The 21,097-nt window shown below is 43.2% G+C and overlaps 1 protein-coding gene across 1 annotated transcript; it reads right to left on the bottom strand.

Moving 5' to 3' along the window:
* Window positions 1-889: 889 nt before the first annotated feature.
* On the bottom strand, window positions 890-20,410 carry ANKRD40 (ankyrin repeat domain 40). The gene is given in 5 exon segments (NM_001101109.1): window positions 890-3,281; window positions 3,875-4,056; window positions 12,207-12,692; window positions 13,393-13,541; window positions 19,975-20,410. Coding segments are annotated over 5 exon segments (1,098 nt in total). The 5' UTR covers window positions 20,109-20,410; the 3' UTR covers window positions 890-3,134.
* Between the last annotated feature and the right edge of the window lie 687 nt (window positions 20,411-21,097).

Genomic DNA, 21,097 nt, shown 5'->3' with positions numbered 1-21,097 from the left:
CAGGTTAGAATTAACCTGGCACACGGCCTTCAAGTTTTCTGGTCTCCTCTTTCATTTCTTCAACCTTTATTCTTGGTATAATGTGACTGGTTATGGATGATGTTTCTTTCCCCCTCCATCCTAAATGGTTTGCAGTAGGTGTGGAGATGGCTCCTTTGATCTGATTTTTCTATATGCGTTGGGCCAGCCTGTGCTCCAGGACTATTTGTTAAAGGCTAATCACATTCTGGGGGCTGGCCGTTTCTGCCCAGGATGTTCATGAGTGTACAGAGGAAGACTTCCATCCTTGTGATAGAGCAAGTATAAAGGCACCAAGGCCCAAATTATTCTGCTTCTCCTTGGAGCTAAGAAAAGGCCTTTGCTATGCTTCCTGATTTATCAGGCCAATTTGGCATGACGTATGCTTTGTGAGGCTCTAGCTGCCCCAAACCAACAGAAATGCAGATTCATTCGGCATCATTCTCAGCTAAAGAAAAGTGTAAGGCTGTATCTCCTCTCCTGTCTTGGCTGTTTGCCTCTGAGCTCATTGAGACCTTGACAGGTGCTGACAGCCCAAAGGAGAGACTCAGTTGTATAAAGTAAACAGGATAATCAAAAAATGTGGTTAATAGAGGATGACCTCCATCTAGCGGGCTCAGCTACTCTGGGGAAATGAAGCTGACTGCTGTGAACTTAGAGGAAAGACACCGCACAAAATATCTGTCTCTGGCGCCACTCAGTGCCAGACTTAAGCGCCACCACGGCAGTAGAATGGAGGAGGCTCAGGGGGGGACCAGTGCCTTCTGTTCTTCTGCCAGAGGGTTCTGCCCCTGAAACTGTTCAACAATTTGAACCCCCTATGATTAGAAGTACAGAAATGTTTAGAAGGACAAAGTTAAAGAGTAGGGACTTAGTCAGTTAATATTTAATTTTAATAATACTTATTATGCTTGAACAGTCAGCAGTGCACAAAGTGAATATTTACACACAGTGTGAACACATGCTTTAAATATGCAGTAGAGGAGGCGGGGCAAATTCACAATTAACAAAGCTAAAAAAAAATCCTTTTTATAAATTACACAAAACATATAAAAATATTTCTCTGAATGCATAGATTAAGACTTTAAACTCACCTACCAGCAACTGTGCAGTCTAATTCCACTGCCATACTCAGAGTCAGCTGACCACAGAGGACTCTATAAGAAAGATGCAGTGCAGGGCCCATCGCTCACTGTGACTTCCTCAGCCTCCATTTCTAAGCCCAGGAAACGCCCTGGAGCTACTCCTCTGTAGGCCACCGCCCAGCCAGGGACCTCCACTGCTTCTGAGAATCTCTAATTGATCTGGATGGCTGGAAGAGGACTAACCCCAGTGATTTAGACACATGAATTAATACTGAATTTATTTGTTCCAAGATAAAACTAGCCTTAATTGTATCAGTAAACTGTAAATTTTTTCAAAGGTATAGGGGAAAAAAGGTTAGTATTTCTAGCTTCTGCCTGGTTGAAACACAAAGGAAGTTTCTTCTTTAAAGTATTTCAGAGAAAGGGAGTAGTAAGTAACCTTTTACTCTGCTAGACAAACACTGCACGGAGTGAGTAACTCACCATCAGTAATTAGTGGTTTACGATTAAGTCACCGAACAGAGTGACTCCACGTCACAAAGTTGGCCTTGAAAACACCTCAACCTCAGCTCAGCATTCAGGCAGCAGCAGGAGGCCATTATCTTAGCACAACACTCTCCTCCACTGACATCTTCTGCACCTTCTCTCGCAATCGCAGTGTTCCAATAAAATTAACCCAGTTAGGAAGTTCAGTTTCTTTGGAAACTATAGGCACGGTGGGGAGAAAGCTTCTTAAGACAGCAGGGATGCTCTTCAACAGCTGGCTCCAAAGCCCTGCTCTCCTGTTTATCTAAGTGTGCTCTTTCTTATTTCTAAAGTTAAGCTATTTAGTTCAACAAGACAGTGGCTTTTCTTTTTAACATTAATGACAGTGAAGGGAAGGAAAAGAACCCTTAAATGCATTTTTTACAAAAATTTTTACGCCATGCTCAGGAGTTTAATCAGGTGTTTGTTTCCAGAACAAAGCTTGGTAGACTCACATTGACTTTGTTAAGTAGGTTAGTGGTGGTTGTGGGGGATCCCTAAGATTAAACAACTTGTTTACAAAAGCAACAGACTTCAGAGTTGTGTAAAAATCTTAATAATTTCAAAATAATCTTCATCTTTGATACAAAAATAAAGATGCTAACTCCTTTAGTTCAGTTTCCCACAATAACCTTTAAAATAGCAACAGATTCTGTCTGGAAAATTGCTTTTCATTTCTAGTGGAAAATGAAAGTGGAGAACATGGACCAGCAATGTTTGTGCTCGTCTCTTTCCGTGAAATTAAACAGAAACGCGAAGACAGAATTGCTTCAGTTTAAAAAAAGAAAAAAAAATAGCCGCTGCTCTTTTAGAAAGCGTCAGAGAGCCCTCTAGTGACCACGATGGGGAGTTAATGCAGAGATGACTACAAGCAATGGCTAGAGACGGAAGTCATGAGTGTTTACAATGGAAAAGGTGGGGGGCGGGGAGGCTCTTTTGGTTAACAGCGTATTTACATTAGGTAACTGTTTTCTTAAATGCTTTTAACCTGAGTAACATTTAGAAATATGCTATGTGAGACCTCACAGCCACAAGTCACACCAAAGTTCCTGTGTCCAGCACCTGTGCTTCCCCGTTGTCCTCTCTAGTCAGTTCACATTTCAGGAGTCGCGAGCACGCAACACCGCGGGAAGCGCGGCCCGGCCCTTCAGGAGCGCTGTCAACAGGCCGGAAGCAGGCTCTGCTCTCTCAGCCTCTGCCTAGACAACTCTCTCACATACACAGAAAACACGCCGAGTACAGAACCGTCGGCTTCTGCCTCTCCAGGCCACTTCTCAGCTGTTCACAGCTTCAAGCAATAGGTTTGTTGTGCACCAAGAGGCTTGGAAGAGTGGCACCGCTGCTTGGGGGTCAGGGGCTTCCTACCTTGGCAGAAGGATGTTAGTGTATACTACGAAGTGGCATCAGGGCCCTCCTGGGCATCCAAGGCGTTCAGATCAATGGCTTGTCCTTGGCCCGGAGGTGACGCACACGGTCACAATACTCAGTAGTAACAGCTCCGCTGCGTCAGTAAGTCAGTTTCGAAGCTCTCCTATTGTAGCAAGGCCTTTCAGCCAGTGTGGAGGCAGCGTTTCTGAACAGAAAATTATTTTCACTTATCATTAAAACCAGTTCCAGCTCTTGAAAATCTTGGAGTCGAGCAACATCTTTGTCCTGAAACAAAAATAGGTTAAACAGATTAAGAGGAGCCACTTGTCTCTATGGTTCTGGCGTTCTGTGTTGAAACCAGTGATAGAGTAAGAAAATCCCCAGGAGCAGGAACTGGGTTAAAACGCAGAAGCCCTCAACAGCAGCTGCTGCGCCCAGACGAGCACGCCATGAAGAGCAGTGCAGGGTGTCTTCCTCAGGGGCCCTGAGGAGCCAGAAGCCTGACGTTCAGGGAACCCAGAGACGTTGGGAGGATCACACACGTACCGATACAGACGTGCCCTGCAATTTAGCCTGGTTCTTATGTTACAAAGCACAAGGCACATCTGATAGTACACAAAGGTAATCCTTACGGATCACTACAGAGAAACAACCTAAAACAGGTACATGTGAATGGTAATTCAGAACATTCTCTCTGGTATCCCACAACTTTTAGAAACGCCAGAATCTCCATGGGCCCAGTAGAGGAAAGAAAGCTCAATGGAAGACCACCCTTTGCTCTTTTTCTATTCTTTTCTCATTTCTTTAACTATGACTCACATACCCAAGGTACATATCTTCCAAATGGAAAAATCAACCATGTAACAGACCTTTCTTACCTTTCTTACCAGAGTATTGGGTAACTTTCTGATCTTCTCCACTTGATCAGGATTAACACCCAGCTCACAGCAACTCACTCTGAGCAGCTCTTGGTAGGTGAGCTCCTGTCGGTCCAGTTCAATTTCAATGAAATCATTTTCTCTAAGAGATGGGTTCTGAATCCTCACCTTGAGTACCAGCTCTAGGGAAAAGCGGAAGAAGCGTTAATGAATCATTCTGGCATAGTTAGCCGATGCGACTTAAAATCTTTTCCAGAAGATGGTTACTGTTAATCATGCCCTGGGCTGAAGACCTAAGCCACCCAACAAGAAAACCAAGCACAATCAGTGCAGTTTGCTCAGGCTCGATTCTGGCTCTGCTGGTGCAGCTGCCTGCATTGTCCTCCTGTATCTAACACTGTGGTTCATAAAGTAAATAAACTTTTACTTTATGCAGCAGAAGGAAATAGTGGACCACCATCCCAACTGTACAGAAGGATAATTTACTTCTGCTACTGGAGCTAAGCAGGTAAAGGCTTGAGAATGGGTTTGGGTATCAAACTACACGTAAGCAGGGTATGGAGAAGAGAAGAGAAAAGGCGGCATGGGAAAGATATGGTACAAGAGTTACTCTACAAAGATATAACAATTGTGGATCTAAAGATATTTATGAGATGTGAAAATCCTTGCAATAAACACAGTACAAGAGCAAAGAGATAAGCTACTAATAAAAATGAAGTCTAACTATGATTTAAATGCCTTATTTTAGTAAGGGAAGAATCTTGGCTTTGGGAGTAAACAAAGACCATTATTCGTGGGTCTGGGATCTAAACAGTCTGCCCCTAAATTCTGAGCATGGCTGCAAAGAAGGCTCAGGCTAAGCACATGTGTGCTTTTGGTACTTCTGCTTTGCTCTTTATATGGCATCCCTGGGTCACGGTTATCAGCACCTAGAGTAAGAGGTCCTCAAAAACAGAAAGAAGGGCAGTTACTTATATGGAAAAAGAAAGGTAAGACTAGACTATACCTTATGGTGTCTGACTAGAACTGGAGGTATTAACATAAACTTAGAGTGTTTAATAAATTATAAATAGATATAGCAATATAGAAAAAAGTAAATATGTGTGTGTGTTTGCTTGCCTTTTAACTTCACTAATCCTCTCAGGCTAGCGTGAAGCTTGATATCCAGGAAGTATATGTTCATTTTCTACTTTTCATCTAAAATATCAATGGAGAGTTTGTTGCTTTTGTCATAAATTGTGGGAGCTGCTTTCAACTCTTTTTGTGACCTTTTGAACCTTGAATGACTGTGGTATGAATGGGTATATCCCTCATCTATCCTGTACTAGATGTGTGACTCTGGACAAATTACCTATCTCTTTGTGCCTAACTTTACCCATTTCTGAAATGTACTAATGGAAATTCTATGGTGGCCCAGTGGTTAGGACTTGTTGCTCTCACTGCCAAGGCCTAGGGCCAACCCTTGGAAGGGATGGAGCCAAAGCAAAAACAATACCCAGCTGTGGATGTGACTGGTGATAGAAGCAAGGTCCGATGCTGTAAAGAGCAATTGCATAGGAACCTGGAATGTCAGGTCCATGAATCAAGGCAAACTGGAAGTGGTCAAACAAGAGATGGCAAGAGTAAATGTAGACATTCTAGGAATCAGCAAACTAAAATGGACTGGAATGGGTGAATTTAACTCAGATGACCATTATATCTACTACTGCGGGCAGGAATCCCTCAGAAGAAATGGAGTAGCCATCATGGTCAACAAAAGAGTCCGAAATACAGTACTTGGATGCAATCTCAAAAACAACAGAATGATCTCTGTTTGTTTCCAAGGCAAACCATTCAATATCACAGTAATCCAAGTCTATGCCCCAACCAGTAACGCTGAAGAAGCTGAAGTTGAACGGTTCTATGAAGACCTACAAGACCTTTTAGAACTAACACCCCCAAAAGATGTTCTTTTCATTATAGGGGACTGGAATGCAAAAGTAGGAAGTCAAGAAACACCTGGGGTAACAGGCAAATTTGGCCTTGGAATACGGAATGAAGCAGGGCAAAGGCTAATAGAGTTTTGCCAAGAAAATGCACTGGTCATAGCAAACACCCTCTTCCAACAACACAAGAGAAGACTCTATACATGGACATCACCAGATGGTCAACACCGAAATCAGACTGATTATATTCTTTGCAGCCAAAGATGGAGAAACTCTATACAGTCAACAAAAACAAGACCAGGAGCTGACTGTGGCTCAGATCATGAACTCCTTATTGCCAAATTCAGACTTAAATTGAAAAAAGTAGGGAAAAACACTAGACCATTCAGGTATGACCTAAATCAAATCCCTTATGATTATACAGTGGAAGTGAGAAATAGATTTAAGGGCCTAGATCTGATAGATAGAGTGCCTGATGAACTATGGAATGAGGTTCATGACATTGTACAGGAGACAGGGATCAAGACCATCCCCATGGAAAAGAAATGCAAAAAAGCAAAATGGCTGTCTGGGGAGGCCTTACAAATAGCTGTGAAAAGAAGAGAAGCAAAAAGCAAAGGAGAAAAGGAAAGATATAAGCATCTGAATGCAGAGTTCCAAAGAATAGCAAGAAGAGATAAGAAAGCCTTCCTCAGCGATCAATGCAAAGAAATAGAGGAAAACAACAGAATGGGAAAGACTAGGGATCTCTTCAAGAAAATTAGAGATACCAAGGGAACATTTCATGCAAAGATTGGCTCGATAAAGGACAGAAATGGTATGGACCTAACAGAAGCAGAAGATATTAAGAAGAGGTGGCAAGAATACACAGAAGAACTGTACAAAAAAGATCTTCACGACCCAGATAATCACGATGGTGTGATCACTGACCTAGAGCCAGACATCCTGGAATGTGAAGTCAAGTGGGCCTTAGAAAGCATCACTATGAACAAAGCTAGTGGAGGTGATGGAATTCCAGCTGAGCTATTCCAAATCCTGAAAGATGATGCTGTGAAAGTGCTGCACTCAACTTGCCAGCAAATTTGGAAAACTCAGCAGTGGCCACAGGACTGGAAAAGGTCAGTTTTCATTCCAATCCCAAAGAAAGGCAATGCCAAAGAATGCTCAAACTACCGCACAATTGCACTCATCTCACATGCTAGTAAAGTAATGCTCAAAATTCTCCAAGCCAGGCTTCAGCAATACGTGAACCGTGAACTTCCTGATGTTCAAGCTGGTTTTAGAAAAGGCAGAGGAACCAGAGATCAAATTGCCAACATCTGCTGGATCATCGAAAAAGCAAGAGAGTTCCAGAAAAACATCTATTTCTGCTTTATTGACTATGCCAAAGCCTTTGACTGTGTGGATCACAATAAACTGGAGAATTCTGAAAGAGATGGAAACCCAGACCACCTGACCTGCCTCTTGAGAAATCTGTATGCAGGTCAGGAAGCAACAGTTAGAACTGGATATGGAACAACAGACTGGTTCCAAATAGGGAAAGGAGCACGTCAAGGCTGTATATTATCACCCTGCTTATTTAACTTATATGCAGAGTGTATCATGAGAAATGCTGGACTGGAAGAAACACAAGCTGAAATCAAGATTGCCACGAGAAATATCAATAACCTCAGATATGCACATGACACCACCCTTATGGCAGAAAGTAAAGAGGAACTAAAAAGCCTCTTGATGAAAGTGAAAGTGGAGAGTGAAAAAGTTGGCTTAAAGCTCAACAATCAGAAAACTAAGATTATGGCATCCGGTCCCATCACTCCATGGGATTAGATGGGGAAACAGTGGAAACAGTGTCAGACTTTATTTTTTTGGGCTCCAAAATCACTGCAGATGATGACTGCAGCCATGAAGTTAAAAGACGCTTACTCCTTGGAAGGAAAGTTATGACCAACCTAGATAGCATATTCAAAAGCAGAGATATTACTTTGCCAACAAAGGTCCATCTAGTCAAGGCTATGGTTTTTTCTGTGGTCATGTATGGATGTGAGAGTTGGACTGTGAAGAAGGCTGAGCGCCGAACAATTGATGCTTTTGAACTGTGGTGTTGGAGAAGACTCTTGAGAGTCCCTTGGACTGCAAGGAGATCCAAGCAGTCCATTCTGAAGGAGATCAGCCCTGGGATTTCTTTGGAGGGAATGATGCTGAAGCTGAAACTCCAGTACTTGGGCCACCTCATGGGAAGAGTTGACTCATTAGAAAAGACTCTGATGCTGGGAGGGTTTGGGGGCAGGAGGAGAAGGGGACGACAGAGGATGAGATGGCTGGATGGCATCACTGACTCGATGGACGTAAGTCTCAGTGAACTCCGGGAGTTGGTGATAGACAGGGAGGCCTGGCGTGCTGCGATTCATGGGGTCGCAAAGAGACGGACACGACTGAACGACTGAACTGAACTGAACTGAAGATCCCACAAGTCATGTAGCACAGCCAAAAAACGTAAATAAAAATAAAATGTACAAAATAATGCTCTTTTTACAAGTCTGTTGTAACAATTAAATGAGAACTCAGAATGCTCTGAAGTTATGTTACTACGTCCATAAATGTTTAGTTTATAAATAAACCTTTCTGGTGAATCTTTCATTATTCAATTGTTCTTTATTGTTTGCTTGCTTTTTTCTTTCTTTTCTAATTGTCCTCTGAATGAGCTTAGAAGTGATACACTAGTAGCAATGAGCACATCTAGTGTTCACATTCTGGTTTCTGAATACCATTCTGCACCAAGAAAATCCAGGGCTCCTTGGAGAAATGCCTGATTCCAAGGCTGGGGCAGGAAGTTGCACTAGGGAGCCTGAAACATCTTGCTGCACCACAAAGCAAGGAAATGAGCTAAGAACAACGAAGATGTCCAAGAGACACAAGAACTAGCTCCAAGGGGCTCCCTCTGGATCAGTCTGGCACAATCTGAACATCAAAGTAAGGGTACTAATGAATTATCATCCAATAAATGATAATCTAGGCATTTTCTACTGCTGTAAATGGCGGAGAAGGGAAGGCCCTTCTTTATAGGAGAATACTGCCCATTAGAGCAGAGAAAAAATGAAAGCATACTCTAAAACAGGACTGGCCTGGACTCTTCAAAAATCTGAAGGCCAAAAGGATAGTTAAAGATTGAGGAAATGCTCCAGATTAAAGGAGACTATTCCAACACGACAGCCTAATACGAACACAGCAGGCAGGAGTGGAGGGAGTAAAAAAACAAAAAAAAGACATTGCTAAATAGCTCATAAAATTTAAATATAAACTGTGGATTAAAGAATAGTATTACATCAAGCTTAAATTTTCTAAATTTGATCATTGTATTATGATTATGTAAGAGACTATCTTTGTTCTTGGGGCTTCCCAAGTGGCTCATTGGTAAAGAATCTGCCTGCCAATGAAGGAGACGCAGGTTTGATCCCTGGGTCAAGAAGATTCCCTGGAGTAGGAAATGGCAACCCACTCCAGTACTCTTGCCTGGAAAATCCCAGGGACAGAGGAGTCTGGTGGGCTCAGTTCCTAGGGTCACAAAGTATCAGACTCAACTGAGCACACATCCTTTTTCTTAGGGAAAAAAAACATGTAATAGTTCTGGGTAAAGGGGCAAAAACTAATTTGTAAATCTCATTAAAGACAGTTCCTTTTACCAGTCTTGCAACTTTTCTGTAGGGTTGTAATTATACTCAAAATTGCAGCCGAAGATGGAGAAGCTCTACACAGTCAGCAAAACAAGAGACCTGGAGCTGACTGTGGCTCAGATCTTCAGCTCCTTATTGCAAAATTCAGACTTAAATTAAGTAGGGAAAACCACTAGGCCATTCAGGTATGCTGCTGCTGTTGCTGCTAAGTCGCTTCAGTCATGTCCGACTCCGTGTGACCCCATAGACGGCAGCCCACCAGGCTCTCCCATCCCCGGGATTCTCCAGGCAATGACACTGGAGTGGGTTGCCATTTCCTTCTCCAATGCATGAAAGTGAAAAGTGAAAGTGAACTCACTCAGTGTCTGACTCTTAGCGACCCCATGGACTGCAGCCTACCAGGCTCCTCCGTCCATGGGATTCTCCAGGCAAGAGTACTGGAGTGGGGTGCCATTGCCTTCTCCGCATTCAGGCATGACCTAACTCAAATCTCTTATACACAGGGGAAGTGACAAACAGATTCAAAGGATTAGATCCGATAGAGTGCCTGAAGAACTATGGATGGAGGTTGGTAACATTGTACAGGAGGCAGTGACCAAAACCATCCCAAAGAAAAAGAAACACAAGAAGTCAAAGTGGCTGTCTGAGGAGGCCTTACAGATAGCTGATTAAAAAATGGGAAGTGAAAAGCAAAGGAGAAAGGGAAAGATATACCCAACTGAATGCAGAGTTCCAAAGAATAACAAAGAGAGATAAAAAAGCCTTCTTAAGTGAATAATGCAAAGAAATAGAAGAAAACAACAGAACAGGAACGATTAGAAATCCCCTTAAGAAAATCAGAGATACCAAGGGAACATTTCACACAAAGATGGGCACAATAAAGGACAGAAACAGTAGGGACCTAACAGAGGCAGAAGAGATTAAGAAGAGGTGGCAAAAATACACAGAAGAACTGTAGAAAAAAGGTCTTAATGACCTGGATAACCACAATGGTGTGGTCACTCACCTAGAGCCAGATATCCTGGAATGCGAAGTCAAGTGAGCCTTAGGAGCATTACTGTGAACAAAGCTAGGGAAGGTGATAGAATTCCAGTTGAGCTATTTCAAATCCTAAAAGATGATGCTGTGAAAGTGTTGCACTCAGTATGCCAGCATATTTGGAAAACTCAGCAGTGGCCACAGGACTGGAAAAGGCCAGTTTTTATTCCAATCTCAAAGAATGGCAATGCCAAAGAATGCTCAAACTACCGTACAATTGTGCTTATTTCACATGCTAGCAAGGTAATACTCAAAATCCTTCAAGCTAGGCTTCAACAGTACTTGAACCGAGAACTTTCAGATGTACAAGCTGGGTTTAGAAAAGGCAGAGGAACCAGAGATCAAATTGCTAACATCCATTGGATCACAGGAAAGGCAAGAGAATGCCAGAAAAACATCTACTTCTGCTTCATTGACTACACTAAAGCCTTTGACTGTGTGAATCACAATAAACTGTGGAAAATTCTTAAAGAGATGGGAATACGAGACCACCTTACTTGTCTCCTGAGAAACCCGTATGCAGGATGAAGCAACAGAACTGGTCATGGAACAATGGACTGGTTCCAAACTGGGAAAGGAGTATGTCAAGGCTCTATATTGTCACCCTGCTTATTTAACTTATATGTAGAGTACATCATGCAAAATGCTGGGTGGATGACTCACAAGCTGGAATCAAGATCACCAGGAGAAATATCAATAACCTCAGATATGCAGATGATACCACCCTAATAGCAGAAAGTGAAGAAGAACTAAAGGGGCTCTTGATGAAGGTGAAAGAAGAGAGTTAAAAAGCTGGCTTAAAACTCAATATTCAAAAAAAACCCTCAACATTCAGGACTTCCTTGGTGGTCCACTGGCTAGGACTCCAAACTGCCAGTGCAGGGGGCCTGCATTTGATCCCTGGTCAGGAAACTTGATCCCACATGCCAAAACTAAAGGCCCTGCATGCCACAACTAAGATCCAGCACAGCCAAACACTTTTTTAAAAAAAGGAAAAAAAAATAAAACTCAACATTCAAAAAACAAAGATGATGGCATCCAGTGCCATCACTTCATGGCAAATAGATGGGGAAGAAAGGAAACTGGCAAATTTTATTTTCTTGGGCTCCAAAATCACTGCAGACAGTGACTGCAGCCATGAAATCAAAAGATGCTTGCTCCTTGGAAGAAACGCTATGACCAATCTAGATAGTATACTAAAAAGCAGAGATGTCACTTTTCTAGTAGTCATGTGTGGATGTGAGAGTTGGACCCTAAAGAAGGCTGAGCACCGAAGAATTGATACTTTGGAATTGTGGTGCTGTAGAAAATTCTTGAGAGTCCCTTGGACAGCAAAGAGATCAATCCAGTAAACCCTAAAGGAAATCAGTGCTGAATATTCACTGGAAAGACCGATGCTGAAGCTGAAGCTCCAATACTTTGGCCATCTGATGTGAAGAGCTGACTCACTGGAAAAGACCCTGATGCTGGCAAAGATTGAGGGCAGGTGAAGGGGGTGACAGAGGATGAGATGGTTGGATGGCATCACCAACTCAGTTGATATGAGTTTGAGCAAACTCCAAGAGCTGGTGATGGACACGGAAGCCCTGCAGGCCTTAGATAAATCCTATCCCCACTCCTGAAAAAAATAGGAAGTAAAGAACTAGACCCCTAGACAACTTTGCCCTTTTCAGAGGCTACTTGCTGACGAGCGGTTACCTTGCATATTAAATGGAAATGCTCCCGTGAAGAAAAATGGCTGGAATGCTGGCGCTGGTCCTGCATATGTCCCATTTTGAGGCTCCAGAGACATTGGTGGCTTGGACGGGACAGTAGAGAACAGGGATCGAGTCTGACTCACTGGTGGCTGACAAACAGGCCCCGGTTTTGTGCTTTCTGGTGTTCTAAGTATGGCAGACGGGGCAGACACATCCCCGTTCTGAACCAGTGCCAAAGAGGTGTGGTCCCGTGGAAAGGGCCCAAGCAGTGGAGGTTCCCCAGGGGGCAGCAACGGAGGCGAGCCATCTGCAGGGGGTGACGCAGGAGGTGTGGAGGGGCCCCCATTCTGTAGCTGGGCTGAATCCTCTGATGCAGGTGTATAGATAAAAGGGAAGGCTGGGTTGGCCAAATAGTTGGGAACAAAGGGCAGTTCTGACTCCTTCTTCAGCTGGGGGTGGTCATCGCTGTCACCATCATCATCTTCCACTTAAAAAGATGAAAACACAGAACACTTACATAGTCCTTTAAAAATGAGCAAATAAAGGGACTTCCCTCATGGTCCAGTGGATAAGACTGTGCCTCCCAATGGCAAGGGGTGCAGGTTTGATCCCTGGTCAGGGAGCTAAGATCCCACATGCCTCTTAGCCAAGAAACCAAAACATAAAACAGAAACAATACTGTAACAAAGTCAATAAAGAGTTTAAAAGTGGGCCACATCAAAAAAAAAAAAAAAAAAGATTTCACACAAAAGAAATTACGAAGAGTCTCCTGTGAAAGCTAGTGTCCTTTGGTATACGGCAAATATTTTGGTCAGTGTTTACTGCAGGGTTTTTGTTGCCATTTCTATCTCCTTAAAGTTTACAGATAAAAAACCCAAAACTTTATAATGTCTGCCTTTCCAGAAACAGCACGGAATAATTATCTTGGCACAGTAAGGCTATCTTGTTTCTAGAAACAGACTGGCTGTTTAGCATCAAGAATATATACAGGGGATATACATATATATTTAGATACATACATACATATATATATAATTATGACTGATTCACGCTGTTGTTGGCACAAACCAACTCAACATCTTAAAGCTATTATCCTCCGATTAAAAAAAAACTTTTTTTTAAAGAATATATACAATGATACCATAAGTCTCAGTTTGACAAAATCAAGTTACCTCAGAAAGACTCACCTCCCATAATCTTCCTAATTTCTCTTCTTGATGTTAATTGGACGGGCATTTCTCCCTTTGTGGTAAGAATCTCTTTGTCAGCTCCTGATTTTAGTAAGTAAGAGACCACCTGACCGTGATTGCGTTTACACGCCCAATGTAAACAGGTCCTATGCCCCAAAAAAGAAAAAACAGAGAATGAAAAGGTGGAGAGGTGATCTGGGATTTCAAGTTCTACTCATCAGTAAATAAATATATGCAAGCCTGTTAGAGTTCAGCTAGAACTAGAAAATCAGACTGGTAATTTTAACTTTTCTTTTCAGGAAGCACATGATGGAAATATTTAATATGCTTAAAATTTATTTTTAAATTTCATTTCTGATCCTTGGAAAGAGCTAATTTATCCTAGGAGCTTTATTACAACGGCTTCCAGAAGGCTGGCTGCCTGGCTGGCTAGATAGCTCTAAAGATACTACTCAGTGTCCCTCATTATATTGTCCCAGTCTCTGTAAAATATACTCTTACATGGCCATCTTCCTTTTAAGAGCGTACCAAAACTCGCTTCATGTGCATCAAATGTCACTTGAAGATGAAATATTATCAGGCTACTAACCATCTCTCATCTGCAGCTTGCTCTGCCACTAAAATTATTACTACAGCAGATTCCTGTCTGAATCTCAGTTACTCTTTTGCTTTTTACTTTTCTTTCCTTCACACATACACAAAAGGATTTGCATTTTTAAAAGTTCACTTCTCTAGTTCTCTCCAGAAGGCTACAAACATATTCTCATTTGCTTAAATACAAGGCACTACACACATACTTTTAGTTCCTAGAGCATCTGAAAAATATACATCAACGGCCAAAATTTTTGAGAACTCTTCTGAAGTATTAAGATTCATTTAAGGAACTAATTGTTTACTATTGTATACTTAGGAAGGAATCATGCACCATCTAAAAGAGCTATTATTTTAACACTGCACAGAAACAGGATCAGCGTGTTGGCCAAAATTTCATCTTAACAGAGCTACTAAATTCATCCCCATAGAAGGAAAACACTTTTTCTCCCTCTGTTTTGAAATGTCCTCATTCACCAACTCTCTAATTGAACTGAGATAAGTATCTTCAGAGCTTTTAGACGAATATAAATATGGCAAAGAATAGAACATATGTTCAATAGTAGAGATTAGGTCACCCACTTGAGAAGTATAACTGTCTAGAAAGTACATTTGGTTCCAGGAAAAAGCCAATTTGCCCTGGGTACCTCAAGATTTATGACTTACAGAAAGCCAGCTTGTCTGATGTTTCAGAGTGACATTTGAAACTATTATTCATTAGAATCAGATTATCAAAAAAAAGAACCAGATTATCCAGGTGCCTTTAAAATGTACTTCATCATAAAAAGAATTCCAATTTGGGGAAAATAAAAGAGTCTTGATATGGACTTCTAAAATATAAGCTCCATGAAGATAAGGAAGTATCTGCTTGAATTTACAGGTACTTAATTGATATTTGCTGAATAAGTGAACCAAACAAGGCGGACACTGCTTAGAGTAGAAGGATCCTGTATATTCTTGATTCTGGGAGTGTGTTTGTGTATGGCCGTCTTGAACACTTGAAAAATGAGTAATTATAATAAGCATTCAAAAATGAATAGAACATGATGAGAAAAATGTGTTCCTTTTTGGAAATAAGGTGTTCACTTGTAAGTAGTAAATCACTTGTTCACAACAGACCTGAGAGTGAAGGAAGCAGTATCGGATCTGAGACACTTTTGGACAAACCAACTGCTGAAGTATCACCACGTAAAGTGGGGCTGAGTCAACACAGCGCATCCCTCATAGCCCCGTACCCTGAGTGATCATTTACAGTCCAGATATGGGGGGCTCCAGGCAGCCATAATTCACAGGCACTATAGCCAGGCAGTATTTTCAACTTCTTCATGAGCCATTATACTTGTTTCTTCAAGCCAAGGGGTATGCATGATACCTGAATTACAACTGATGTGGGAGCTCGATCTCTGAACTTCAACTCTTTAAGCTTTAAATCTGAAGTCAGAATATCCTATCAATGCTGGGAAGTATTGATATTTCAGACCAGAAATCGGAAATACGGACATCCTATCAGTGCTGGTAGGCATTTCAGACCAGAGGCATAAATTTCAATTGTGCAGAAATTGTGGTTACTGGGCAACTAAAAATTAAAAGCAGTAACCATTCTGCTTTTCTGTGCTACTGACTATGTTTTCTGAGGGTAACCTTTATATCCGATTACCTGGCACACTGCTTAATTAGAAAAAAGAAAAAAAGTTTAAAAAGAAAAAAAAACAAAACCAGAACTTCTCTGGTGGTGCAGTGAATAAGAATCCTCCTGTCAATGTAGAGTGCTAGGGTTTGGTCCCTGGTCTGGGAGGATTCCACATGCCTTGGAGCAACTAAGTCTGTGACACAACTACTGAGCCCATGCTCTAGAGCCTAAAAGCCACAACTAGTGAAACCCATGCACCCTTAAGCCTGTGCTCTGCAACAAGAGAAGCCACTGCAATGAGAAGCCCTCACATCCCAATGAAAAATAAAGCAACAAAAACCCAGCACAGCCAAAAAAAAAAAAAAAAAGTTAACACAGATATAGTACTTTACATACTGGACATTGTTCTAAAAGCTTTACATGTATTAATTCATTTAGTCCTCTAAACAACCCAAGTTAAGTACTATCATCAACACTCTCCGGTGATCTAGTGGTTGGGAATCTACCTGCCAATGCAGGGAACATGGTTCGATCCCTGGTCCGGGAAGATTCCACATTTTACAGGGCATCTACGCCTGTGCGTGGCAACCTCTGAGTGTGTGCTCTGGAGCCCGAAAGCTGCAACCACTGAGCTTGAGAGCCGCGAATACTGAAGCCAGCATGCTCTAGAGCCCCTGCTCTGAAACAAGAGCAGCCACGGCAATGGGAAGGCCTTGCATGGCAACAGAGAGGAGCCCCTGCTTGCTGCAACTAGAGAAAGCTCATGTGCAGCAATGAAGACCCAACAAAGCCAAAAATAACTCAAAAACAAACAGGCAAAAAGAAAATTATCCTACTTTACAGACGAGGAAACTGAGGCAGTCAGCAAATAAGTAAGACAAACAGTATGGTATACAGCAATTGCATTATAAGGACAATAAAGTAAGGAAAGGGATTAGGGAATGCCAGAGATAGTGGAGGGGCATGGTACAACTTTAAATTAAGGACCAATTAAGGAAAGACTCATTCAGTTCAGTTCAGTTCAATCGCTCAGTCATGTCCGACTCTTTGCGACCCCATGAATCGCAGCACGCCAGGCCTCCCTGTCCATCACCGACTTCCGGAGTCCACTCAGACTCACGTCCATCGAGTCAGTGATGTCATCCAGCCATCTCATCCTCTGTCATCCCCTTCTCCTCCTGCCCCCAATCCCTCCCAGTATCAGAGTCTTTTCCAGTGAGTCAACTCTTTGCATGAGGTGGCCAAAGTACTGGAGTTTCAGCTTTAGCATCATTCCTTTCAAAGAAATCCCAGGACTAATGTCCTTCAGAATGGACTGGTTGGATCTCCCTGCAGTCCAAGGGACTCTCAAAAGTCTTCTCCAACACCACAGTTCAAAAGCATCAATTCTTCGGCGCTCAGCTTTCCTCACAGTCCAACTCTCACACCCATACATGACCACTGGAAAAATCATAGCCTTGACTAGACAGACCTTTGTTGGCAAAGTAATGTCTCTGCTTTTCAATATGCTATCTAGGTTGGTCATAACTTTTCTTCCAAGACTCATTCAGGGGACATCTAAGCTAAGACCTGAAGGAGGTGAGGGAGAAAAAGCATTTAAATGAAGAGAAGAGAAAACACAAGGGCCCTGAATGAACATTGTGCCTGGTGTTTTGTTTTATTTATTTTTGGCTGCACTGGGTCTTGGTTGCTTCAAGGGCTTTCTCTAGTTGCAGCGAGCAGGGGCCACTCTCGAGTTGTGGTATGTTGGGCTTCTCATTTTGGTGGTTTTTCTTGTTGCAGAGCACTCGCTCTAGAATGCTCTGGCTTTGGTGGTTGGGGTATGCGGGCTCAGTATTTGTGGCTCATGGGCTCTAGAGTTTGGGCTCAGTAGCTGTGGTGCACAGGCTTAGCTGCCCCACAGCATGTGGGATCCTCCCAGATCAGGGCCTGTCCCCCGCACAGGCAGGCAGATTCTCAACCACTGCACCACCAGAGCAGTCCTGTGCCTGGTGTTTTCAGGAAAAGCAAGAAAGCCAGGGCAGAGAATGAAGGGAGCAAGGGGGTAAATCGAGAGATGGGGCTTAGAAATAAAGAGTGAGGGCTGAGGCACAAGGATTTGAACTGTAGGACCCTGTGGGCTTTTCCTGTTTGAGATAGGAGCCATTAAAGGGGTTTAAGCAGAATTAAATGATCTATGTTTTAAGTCTGGATTCCTCTGGCTGCTGCGCTGAGAAAAGACATAGGATAGGACTGATGAGGAGGCTACTGCGTTAATCCAGGTGACAGATGGTGGCTTTGCACAAGAGGTGTAGTGGCAGAGCTAATGAGAAGCGGTCAGATTCTAACTACATCACTGCTAGTGAAGCTGGCAGGATTAGCAGCTTGACTGGATGTGGGTTGTGAGAGAAAGACAGAAGGCAAGGAGTGCACCAAAGATTCTGGCCAGCCAGTGCAGCTCAGATGAGGACTCAAGCAGGCTGGGGACAGTTAGGGATATGAGGGAGACCAGGAACTCAACCCTGGACATGTAGAAGTCCTATTAGGTATCTTCCCCCTATTAAATCTATGAGAGCCTCTTCATAGTTCAACAATCTTGCATTTTTCTGAGCATCTATTACGTGGTTAAGAAAGTATGGTTTCTAAGACTCCATGTGACCACTGCAGAGGACACGAGTTCAATCCCTGGTCAAAAATTAAGATCCCACATGCCCCGAGGTGTGGCCAGAAAAAAAGAAAATTGTGTGGGGTGGGAAGGAGGGTCCAGAGGGAGGGGACATATGTATATCTATGGCTGATTCATGCTGATGTATGGCAGAAACCAACACAATATTGTAAAGCAATTCTTCTTCAATTAAAAAGAAAGAAAGAAAAAAAAAAAGAAAGAAAGAAAGAAAAAAACGCATGGTTTGGAGGCAGATGCTGGGTTTCATTCCCAGCTCCATTAGTTACTGTAAATTCTTGGGGAAACTACTTATTCAGTTTTCTTATCTGTAAAACAAGAGGATAACAATAGCTCTGTCCCTGAGCCGCTGTGAATGAGATGATACACATAAATAAAACATTTGGAACCTTGTTCGTACTACAGAGCAAGCTCAGTAAATGTTACCTATTTATATTATGCTGCATTTCCTTAAATGCTCACAACTCTTCTGAAATAACTAGAAAATGAAGTGACTCTGGCAAGGTCATGTTGCTAAGCAGGAATGGAGAACCAGCACTAAGTCCAGACTTGTTCTTCTACACAACACTGCCTCCCAAGAGCAAAACAATGATTCACAGCTAGTGAACCACACAGCAATGCTAGAAATCACATACAGAGAAAAGCACACACAGAAACCACACACAGAAAGCAAGCTAGTTTGTAAACACTTAAACAAAATAAAACAAAAAAAGCAGTTTCTACTGTTTCCTGGCTTTCTGAACATTTACCCAGGCTGTTTTCTTTGGGGTAAGTTGGTGATGAATTTGTGAGGAAGTAAGGAAACTGTGATTCTGGTCCTGGCTATTAATAGTTGTGGGACCCTATCTCCAATGTCCCCTTTAGTTTTAAACTGTATGATTCCATTTTAAAAAATAAAACATTTGCAAACTCACTTTAATTCTCAGCTAGCCAATAGCCTGGTTAAGCATTACTTGGATCAAATAAAAAAATTTAAATGTGAAGAGAGCGGAATACCACCACATTCAGTAACTCAATACAAAAAAATTGACCACCAGCACTTCTTAAAATGTGACTCCTGATTTAGTTGGGAAGGACTCAATCACTGGCAGGCATCTGAAGTCTTGGATAAAGTCTCATATTTGAAACTGTTTTAAGAAAACAAAGCAAAACATTATATAGGATTAATGAATGAGCCTTCCTGCCACAGGCAGCTGTAGGTAGCAGCAAATCACTGCTGCAGTAAGACAACAGAGAAGCAGAATAGGAATGCAAGTGATTTATCTTCCCTAGTCTTGGGAAAAGAAATCGTGCTAGTTTGTAAGATCCACGTTTGCTCAACTGTTCATGCTTTTTGCTCTGCACAGATGTGTTCTTCAGAGTACTTCCAAACTCGAACTGGGGTGAGCTCCAAATGAGGGTGAGAGTAATCAGCACCTTTCGAGACACGTTATGGGGGTGGGGGTGGGGTCGGCTGGGCACGGGGCGCCAGGGTTCGGGTGGGCGCTGCCGACGCAGGACCACGTGGGCCGGGGTTTGGGCACGACACGCCGCACACTCTCCGAGGCAGGGGGGCCAGTGCTAGCCTCCGGAGCGCACAACCTCGTTGGCTCTGGGTGCCGGGCCACGCCTTGGCGGGCTTCCGGGGCTGCGCTAGGCCGAGGTCGCGTCCCGGGCCGGATGCTCTGACCCTAGGCCTCCCCCGCTCCCCACTTACCAGCCGTTGACCTCATTTTGGGAATTCACATCCACCCCGCTCTCCACCAGTTTCTGCACCTCCCGAATGTCCCCCAAGGCCGCGGCCTCCCGCAGCCTCTCCTGCTGCTCCTTCTGCTCGAGGAGAGCGCTCATCTTTCTCTGGCCCCAGGCCCCCGCCAGGGCACGCCCGCCCAGCCCTGGCCGGTCAGCGCCGCCGCCGCCGCGGACCACTCCCCGCCATGGAGAGACCGCGCGGGGCACAGGTGCCCCGCTCGCGCTGCAGCCCGTGCCGAGCCAGGGGCCTCCGTTCCCCTTTCGCGGCACGCCCGCCGCTCCCCTGCTGCTCCCGGCCCGCGGGCCTAAGCCTCCTCCCGGCCGCGCCTCCCACAGGCCGGCTCCGGGGGAACCTATTCAGAGTGACAACCCTGACCCAGATATTTTCCGTTCCTACCCTCCGCGCGCGCGAGGGCTGGCTGTTTATGTAACTGCTGCAAAGTATTATCTACCGTGATTCACCAACTATTTTTAGACCTCCCCACCCCGCAGCTTCCAGAGAGGAGGACAGACACGAGGGAAGGGAAGAATGCGTATTTGAGAGCCAGGAAAGCCTAATCCTCTGGAGCAGGCTGTTTACCACGCATCAAAAATAATTGGTTTAAGAAAACAGACAAAAATAATGTAATAATTGGTTTTGTTTTGTCCCCAGTTTGGCTCTTTTTCCTTATCTGAATCAACTCTTGCCTAACAGGGTGGGGAAATGGGCTGAAAACGATCCCACTATTATATGCCCATTATTGCAGAAATAGAATACACCGTTCTTTCTTTTGACACTGCTTGGGACCATTCAGTTCGATTATTTACTTCAACTGTTGTCTTACATTTTAGAGATTTCTTCTAATTCGGCTTTCAGGAAAAATATTTATATTGTACTCAGAGTCTATAAACTGTGATTCATTACTGCTTTTAAATCATAATTAATTACTCTTCGTGAAGGCCATGTAAGGAAAAAAAGAAAAGAACACCAAAGAGGCTTTCAAGTTATCCCAGTCTTTAATATCAGGAGCTAGGGAGAGAAATGGTCCAAGTATAAACAGCATTCTTCCTGACTCTCTGCCTAATCAATCTAATGAGGCTCAGAGCCT

Source organism: Bos taurus, chromosome 19, assembly GCF_002263795.3.
Source record: "Bos taurus isolate L1 Dominette 01449 registration number 42190680 breed Hereford chromosome 19, ARS-UCD2.0, whole genome shotgun sequence".
NCBI lineage: Eukaryota > Metazoa > Chordata > Mammalia > Artiodactyla > Bovidae > Bos > Bos taurus.
Note: the sequence above shows the minus strand (reverse complement) of the source record. Positions and strands in the feature narration are given on the sequence as shown.